This window comes from Hippocampus comes, unplaced genomic scaffold (assembly GCF_001891065.2).
Source record: "Hippocampus comes isolate QL1 unplaced genomic scaffold, H_comes_QL1_v1.1 scaffold137, whole genome shotgun sequence".
NCBI classification, from domain to species: Eukaryota; Metazoa; Chordata; class Actinopteri; order Syngnathiformes; family Syngnathidae; genus Hippocampus; species Hippocampus comes.
The window spans coordinates 1,305,942-1,314,726 of record NW_017806002.1 but is presented as its reverse complement, the minus strand read 5'-3'; the positions used below and the strand labels follow the sequence as shown (position 1 = coordinate 1,314,726).

At 39.6% G+C, this 8,785-nt stretch overlaps 1 protein-coding gene across 4 annotated transcripts in view; it reads left to right on the top strand.

The window, feature by feature from the left end:
• Positions 1 to 5,384: 5,384 nt before the first annotated feature.
• The window catches only part of pparg (peroxisome proliferator-activated receptor gamma), a 34,906-nt gene continuing 31,505 nt past the window's right edge, over positions 5,385 to 8,785 (top strand). For 2 of the 4 annotated variants that reach the window (XM_019892497.1, XM_019892498.1), the window contains exon 1: positions 5,816 to 5,969. In XM_019892497.1, the coding sequence (XP_019748056.1) occupies positions 5,831 to 5,969 (139 nt within the window). In that variant the 5' untranslated portion in view covers positions 5,816 to 5,830. Of the gene's footprint in view, positions 5,635 to 5,815; positions 5,970 to 8,785 lie in introns of those variants that run through there. The other 2 variants (XM_019892500.1, XM_019892499.1) reach the window with 2 other exon arrangements.

Genomic DNA, 8,785 nt, shown 5'->3' with positions numbered 1-8,785 from the left:
TGCGCCATGTACCGCACTTTGTATGCAGCGATGGCTGTTTGAAAGTGCTCTATAAATACAGTTGAGTTGAGTTTATATATATATATATATATGCACAGAACTATCAAGCCAGTAGCTTTTAAGCTTTTATCTGTGACATAACTCGAACTCGCCCGTGAGTGGCTGGATGTGTAAGCGTTTTAACTACTAGTGATATACTTGATGGCTTCCCTCGTGATTTTCGTAGTAAACCCATTTTTTGATCCCTCTCAGTGAAATTGTGTGTGATTTTAAAAAAGCAAAACAAAAAAACCCACGTCGAATGTGTTTCTGTGTAAATCCAACCTTGGTGTCTCATCTGCCGACTGCCTATCGATGTGAGGGAATTTGTGATATTTTTCTCTTTGTGTGTGTGCGTGTGAAGATATATATATAGATATGTATGTGTGCATGTGTGTGTGTGTTTGCATGGCTCCTTTCAGAGGCTCCGCCATGATCTTTGGAGTGTCTGCCAGGAGCCCTACCAGTGTTGACTTTTGCCTTTCGTTGCCTCTCTCTCTCTCTCTCTCTCGCTCTCTCTCTCTCTCTCTCTCTCTCTCTCTCTCTCTTTCTCTTTCTCTCTCTCTCTCTCTAGATGTTGTAGCCTTTTATCGTGTATTCAAGTCACAGCTTTGTTAGCTGTGCAGACCTGAGTCAACTTGAAATTCATTCATCGGTTAATTACAAAAACGAGGGGGCAAGGCCGAGGCTTCCGATTCAACTTTCTCCTTTAAGCTCCACGATTCAAAACGCAGAAGGGCCAATCACAGAGCAGCACAGAATTCATAGATAACCTTTTTCAAAAAATGGTAGTTGTGCTTATTTTATTATTGTATCGTATTATTGTATTGTGTTTCCAAGAAGCTAATCAACTACAGATAAACAGAGAATGTGGCTAAAGCTATGCGCTCATCACCGTAGTCTTTTGAATCCTTTCTTTCTCTGCTCCAAGGTAAAAAAATGTGCTTGTATGACACGTAAAAAAGGTATGCCGTTTTTAACCTAAAACGCACGCTATTAAGATAAGGACCACTGGTGTGACCATCTCTCTCGCTACCAAATTTAGCCAGCAAAGCTAAGCGAAGCAAGCTAATCTGAGAGGCTACTTTTTCAAAACCTCAGATGAATCCATAAGAATGCAGTCTTTATTGAAAGCAATGTGGTGAAGGTGATTTGGACCCCATCAAATATTAAATGAATGCATTTCAAAGAGGAAAAAGACGCATGTCTGTTGTCGTGATTGGTGATTTTCTTGTTTCACCTCTTGTGTCGATCTTTCTACGGTATCGTAAGTTGTTAATTATGCTCATAAGAAGACATTGAGACAGTAGTGCAATAACACCCTGACATGACTGTTGAATGGTGTCAACCTATTATCAATATGAATATGAACATCCATGTGAGACTTGCGTATCTTTTAGACATCTTCCCCTTTGACATTCCTTTATGTGAGGACCGACTCTGCAGCTTCAACAGTGAAATTGACAAAGAAGAAGAAGGGGGATTTGACAGGAGAAATCTTTAGTCTCATTTAAACTAGTCTAACTATTTCCCCCCATTGGTGCGGTTCATTCATTCAGTCACCGACCAACTTCTTGGTCTTCCATTGCAAAGGCTGCGACCAAAGTTTTAATGCCGAACCGTATCTTTGGTGTTCACACTTGAGATGAATTGAACCGCACCCGAGTTTGGTGGAATTCATTTGTCAAACTATTTCAAACCACAACTGAATGGCGTCGAGTAAGGCTGTGTCAACAATCAGGCTTGGATGGGTTAAAATGAATTTCAGTGTGGTTCAGTTGGTTATTTGACCCATGGTGTGCATGAGATAAACGCACCGTGACCACTTCTGGTTGTGTTCACACATTTGGTTTTGGTTTGGATGAACTCTGGTCCGATTGCTCTGCTACAGTAGTACAATTGTTTGTGTGAGCATCTTCTTAACTCTGGTTCTCAAGGAACAAGCCGATCAAAACCGCTTGGGAGGTTGTCTTGATCCGCTTGCAAGTGAACCCTGGTCCTGTTTGATTAACTTTATGGTGGTTTGATTAGGCTCAAGCATCTGAGGATCTCTTAGCAGGAGTTACTTGATCAAGTATGAACATCTATCAATGGAACCGCTTGAAAAAGTAGAGTCGGGTCCAATCACAAGTATGGTTTGGTTCACTATATCTCAAGTGTTTACACATCCCTTTGTCAGGAACTCTGGTGTAATTGCTCTACTATTGTTGTCTGTTTTGTCATTTATGACCGCGATCAATAGACTCACTTGAAGTGATGTCGGCCACATTGCAAGCGAGGTCTGATGCTGTTCGGTTCAATAAATCTCAAGGATAAATTCTACACTTGTCAGATTTGATTCCATTAAAAGGAACTCTTGTGCGGTTGTTCAGTTGGCACAGTTAATTTGATCAAGTGTGAACACAGATCAGTGGAACCACTTGAAAAGGTAGTCTTGGTCGCATTCAAAGTGAACACTGGTGCTGTCCGGTTCATTTTATCTCAAGTTTGAAAACTACAAAGGAACAGACTAGAGTAAAAATGACAACATAAGGCCAAAGGGTGCTAGCCCATTAAGAGTGAACTAGTTCTGAATTAAATGGCTCCCCGGACAGGATCCTCTTCTGTTTAGTGTGCACCGCCGTGTCAATGTGTCATTAACTGTATATCCCCTCATCATGTTGCCAACAAGTAACCTTATTGTGTGTATGAATGTATGTATGTATGGATTTACCGTATGAACAGACGGGTGACGAAAAAAGGAGAAATCTGGTTCAAGACAGCGGAAAAGTCTTGTGTGTCCAGTATTTAATCATGGAAATAATAAGACAGCTAAATCTAACCGTAATGTTATGATTTCTTAATACCACCGTCATGTTTGCCTGTCAGTGGTTGAGATTATGCTATGTTGGTTTTAACACTCACTTGTCGCCCATCTGTATGTGCCATCTCAGGAGTTGATTTATTTTGTAATAAATAGATTGATTTATTTATTTTTGGGAGGCTCTATATTTACGTCAATCTAGTAACAGATTTTGTTTTTTGTAGTGACTGTTTATATTTGTAACCGCAAAATAGTGCTTTGCATGACCTGGTGACTGATGACGCTGTCATTTATGTACAGATGATTCACGTTAATAAAGATGTGGCTCCATCTTCCCTCAGATGAAATCAAATTTGATTCTGCTGTGGGCTTGTACCTGCTCATTTGTCCACCAGATGGCGATCTACGCTTGTGAAAATGTGTGGTATTTTATTCATTAGCATATGCACAGTCGACTACAGCACAGTCGACTACATGACTACCAGCCCTTGTGGTTCATGGGACTTAAACTTATGTGATATCATGTTAAACACAACACACAAGTATAGCATGCGGTATAACATTTCAATATGGCTGCTAACTCTGGTGGTGGCGAGCATGGCCAACTAACGGTTTACATCTTCACTCCCTGCACTCACACAATGGGCTCAAAAGCACAACCCCAGTTGCAAAAATACCCAAATCAAAATCCATCCATTTATCTAGCCATTCATTTTCGATTCGTTATGACTGCAACCCAGATAAATGTATGAAGGCCTTATATTATCACATCTACACACAAAAAATGGTGGATAACTAGTAAAATCAGTGTCAGGTAAATAAGTGTTTGACTTTTTTTTATTGATTTTCAAGAATGGATTGGTAACAAAAATACTTACAATATCTCATGTTTCAGTTTTGTTAAGAGTGAAGATAATTTGTAAGAAGCATCAAGTTGACGTACATGATTTGCCTTCGTGGGCCACCTAAAATGATGTCACTCGTCAGATCTGGCCCTCGGGCCTTGAATTTGACACCTATACAGCAGATGTTTGCTTCTTTTTACCGAAATGTTGCTTAAAATCTAATTGCAAAGTTGTTCACAAGGAAAAAATGTTATTGTGTTCTTATCGCTCTGTGTAGTGTACCTTAAAACATCACGATCTCGTCTCTCAAACCAGATGTCTATGGCCTGGTGGAATTCAGCGTTGATGACACATAAGTAAATACAGAACAGGTTTAACATTTACAATATTTGATTTTGAGTGTTTTTCCGAGCAGATCGATGAGGGAAAATCACTCTCAACACACTCCACCCCGCGGGATAACTAACTGTTCAGGCTAATCTTGGAGGCATCCAAGAATCAATCCTTTGCTGACTTTGATCGGAAGGAATGCGCAACTTTAGCTCGATTGTTGATATGTGTGCACGCTGCCTTACTTGAAAGCCGCGTAGGCGAGTCTCGTGCTAATGGGAAATGATGGAACATTTTGAAATACCAAAGTCTTCCACCCACGGGAAATAAGAACTGCTGGGATTTGTTCACAGGAATTACAGATTAGACAGCAAAATTCTCTCGAGAGAACACGTGTATGTTCAGCGTAACAAATTCCAGTCAGTGGAACTCCATGAACAGTTATACAATGGACCAGCACCAAGTCTTAATATTAAGATTTTTATTGAACACGATTGCGGGCTATTCATATTCCATTGTTGCAGTAAATAGTCAAACCTTTACTTCTAGCTAACATTGACATCAAAAAGAATTTAGTTGAACCATGGGGGCATCACAAATGTCACGAATTTCTAAAAATCTAATTTATCTGACCACAATACATAATATATATGGAATTGGACATGGCTATTCTGTTCTTTTTTCCTCATTAATAAAACAATTCAGTGCACTGGCGACCAGTTCAGGGTGTAGTCCGCCTTCCGTCTGAAGACAGCTGGGATAGGCTCCAGCAACTCCCCGTGACCCTGTTCGGGATGAGCGGTGTTGAAAGTAGATGGATGAATAGATAGTTGTTGTTGTTAAATATATGATATAAATATAATTTAAAAATATTCACAACAAAAAATATATCTACCTTCAAAGATCAATGTCAGCTACATATAGTGTCAGGCGGAACATTCTCCCATCTCAACGTTATTCGTTGAGATGGGAGAAGGTACACAATGATTGGCTCTGAAGCCACATTTTTGTCATTTTTGTTTGGTTGTGTGTATGAGATTAGCTCAATAAAATTGGGGAAACATTTCTTGAGCTGACATTGAGGGAATCAGACGATTTTGTGGGGAACATCAAATATCTGTTGGTTGGTTTAAGAATGTCCGGGAAGTAGCCCGTTCTAGGTGGAACTAACCAATCCAAAAATAATTTTATAGGACACAAATATTCAACGTGGTTATTAAGTGAAGAATGGAGCGACATTTCGCTAATGCCAAGTTAGCTGACGAGTGGTGTAAAAAGTATTTTCACCGTAAGTAGTAGCGGCATTTCATAAACTTTGTTTCGTGAACAAAAGTTGGGTTTGGTTGAGTTTTCACAACTTGAAAAGCGAAGCCGGAGTGAACAAGCCAAACTCGTTTCATTGGATTTATATCACCGGAAAACAATGACTGCTTGTTGTGTAATTGAGTACATTTGGCGCTTCAACGGCACCTCCGAGATGGATGCGAGGAGGAGGAGGAGGAGCGGGGGCAGAGACTGACGAGAGGCCGGCAGTCGGAGTAGCGGAGGTGGCCACAACTGGGAGAAGCCACCGTGGACAAGAAACAGAGCTCCGCAGCGGATTAAAAATTAAGACGGGTAAGTTGTTTTTTTTTTCCACCTTGGCGTGATGTGGCGGTGGGGTGTGCTGACAAGTTATTTCCTTTTTTTAAAAGAGTATTTATTTATTCATTTTTACCGAACCAAGCGGTACTTTTCGGGTCTCCTAAACCGTTCCCTGCTCACTTGGCTGGGCGAGGCGTCCACCGGGACACGGGGGTGGTGGGTGGCAGTAATGGGTGTCTCGGGGGGTGCGGTTAAAGGACTCACCAGTGGCAGCCTGTCAGGTGCTCTTGGTCCACACTTTGACTGTGACTTTGACATGCAAACACCAGGCAGGGACTTTAACAATCAAGCTGGTCGTAGTTATTTAGGTAAGTTTTCTGTATTTGTGTACTTTTTAATCTCTTTTTCTTATGTCCGGTGTGATTCAATGATCTGTCATGTAGTGTAGAATGATGCTCAACCTTTTTTCCGACATTGTTTTGTTGAAAAGTTGCTTTGTTTGTCATGACTCATCACAATGTGGACATGGATGCAAATTTGCTGAGTCACTGCAGAGTGGTGAAATTACGTTTTTTCCCTCATGTCACATATGTGGAAATGTACTTATTTTGAACATATTTGATAACATCAGGGTCATTGTTTGAGTGACAGGGTGACGATCAAATATTGGGGACCTCAACTGGTCACCATCAGGGGACCCCACCTTTCGCAAAATCTGTTGTACAAGTCTAACCAAGCCAAAAGGGGGAAAAAGTGCCCAAAAATAGCCTTCTGAAACACTTTTATGAACTAGTCTTTTAAAATGCTAAATTTAATTTTGGATCGTTAAGGAACTGAGAAGGAAAGTCACAACAATCAAGATTGCACAAAGTAATCAAGACAATACACTTGAATAGTAAAAAAAGTTTAGTTTAAGTGGACAAAAGCTGAAATCAAATTTGACGGTCCAATTCCCATATATATATATGCAATGGAAAATCCTCTAATTCTATTTTTTACAGAATATAGCAGAGTACATCAGAATGCAGAATACAGCAGTCAAACCTGACATATTTACATGGATGTGTTCAGTTTCTGTAGTCACTGAGTCTTAAAAAAAAAAAATCAAGCATATCCTGTATATGTGACAACAAATTTACAGTACAGTGTATAGGGAAATGTCTTCAGCTGTGCACACTCAAAGTGATACAATTTGGAGCTCAGAAAAAAACATTCTGGATGAGTACATCGTGTTGGAAATTCAAAGCTGATAATGTTCTGTGATGCCAACAAGTCTTGTGAGACTTCAGCTCTCCAAGCACTGAGATCATTCACTCATGGATGTCAAAACATTTTGAGGAAAAATGTATTCCGTTCCAAGGGCAACCCCTTAACAAATGGAAAGGAACATTTTAAACATAATTAGCTGCCATTCAAGTGTAAAAATAACTTAACCAATACTATTGTAGCATCAAAACAATACAAAACCTGCTCTAAATGGCAATTGATGTTGTATACGTGCACCTGACATCCGCAGTAGTTGAGCCTTTCTACAAAAAGGATACAACTTGGAGTTAAACCAAAATATTTTCTGGATAAATATGCCCCAAAAGTCCTACTCACAAATAACACCGAATCAAGTGAGGCTTCAGCTAAGAAAGTATCTAAACGACTAGTTAAGAGATTTTTTTTGTCTGATGCCAGGATCGAAATTCTATCGTAAATGGCATATAGCAACATGAGCTGCGGAACACCCGAGAAGTTTCCCAGCACATTTTTTTCTGTCATAACAAATGTGCCACGTGTGTCCACAGAGTGAGTAGTTTTACTTTAGTCTTATTAGTTTTGGACAATTAATCAGTTAGAATGATTATTTTGAGTCCATTTTTCTAAAATATTTTCTTTGGTGGCAACCTAGTTTCAAGTGAGTTCGTCTTGATGTGCACTGCTTTACATGAACAACACACCGTCAAACAAAGTGTTTACACATGCGTTTTAACTGAAGGAACCGAGGAGGCACTGAATTTCACATTATTTGTATTTGTATTTTTTTTTTTTTTTTAATTCAAGTTGATGCTGGGAAAGAAAACTTGCTGGAAAAAAAACAGCTTCAAAGATGGTTTGGTATCAGGAGAAATAAAGCAAATCCCAGAACGGAAAAAAACCAAAACTTTGTTTGAATAATTGGCTTCATCCATCCATCTTCAATAATCGCTTGTCCTTACTGGGATCTCGGATGTGCTGTAGCCTATCCCATCTGACTGTGAGTGAGAGATGGGATCCCCCATGGACTATTTTGACAACCAATCCTGAGATATATAGTTGAACAAACAACCATTCACACTCATGAACCTCATCAATGAAACTTACTAGGATGGTTTTGGAATGTGCAGGGAAGCTGACAGTCGGGGAAAATTGATGTTTATGGGATGGTTGAGGATGTTAAAATTACTTTTAAGGAAATAAAAAGGTAGATAGAAGCATCATTTGGAGTTTTTTTTTTCTCTTAGGTTTAGTCAAACTCTCCAGCACCTAAATCTGTCCGATGTGCTGCTGTTACACAATTGTTCAAGTCGCCAGAGCGTGTCGCAATGACGAGCGGGTGCCGCCGTTTTTTGTAGAGAGTAGAAAGGAGCCGTTCAAACTTGCACGCCGCAATGCCAAAAGCAGACAATTGGCACGACCGTTTCGGTTAATGATGACATCATGCAGCAGCATCAAACAATCATTGTTTCACAAATGGTTGTTGGGTTTTTTTTTTCCCGGAAGATTAATTATTATTGGAATTAAAGTATCATGTAATAATATAAACAAAGAACAAATGGGGAAGTTTAACTGGGTGTCGGTCAGAATAATTAAAGGGAAAAAAAATGAACATTTCAGCACTGATGCAACATGTCTATTTTAAATTAGGGGAACTTAAAAGTATATATCTTGCAGGAAAATCTTTTTTTAGACGAGGTTATAAAAGTTCTCAGAAGGATCATCCCTGGTTCAGTGAAAAATGAAACTTTTTGTCAAAACCTTTTTGGGGAATAGGAATGCTCCGGTATGGGTAGCACATCTGTTTGTGTTTATTACGTTGATTGAAGTAGAGAAATAAACTGTTGATTAATTCATGGTTCATTTGCCTTTTTTAGAGCATAAGCCTAACCCAGAGGCCATTTCGATCCGGTTTCCACGGAAAAAGACAACACTGAGCCGG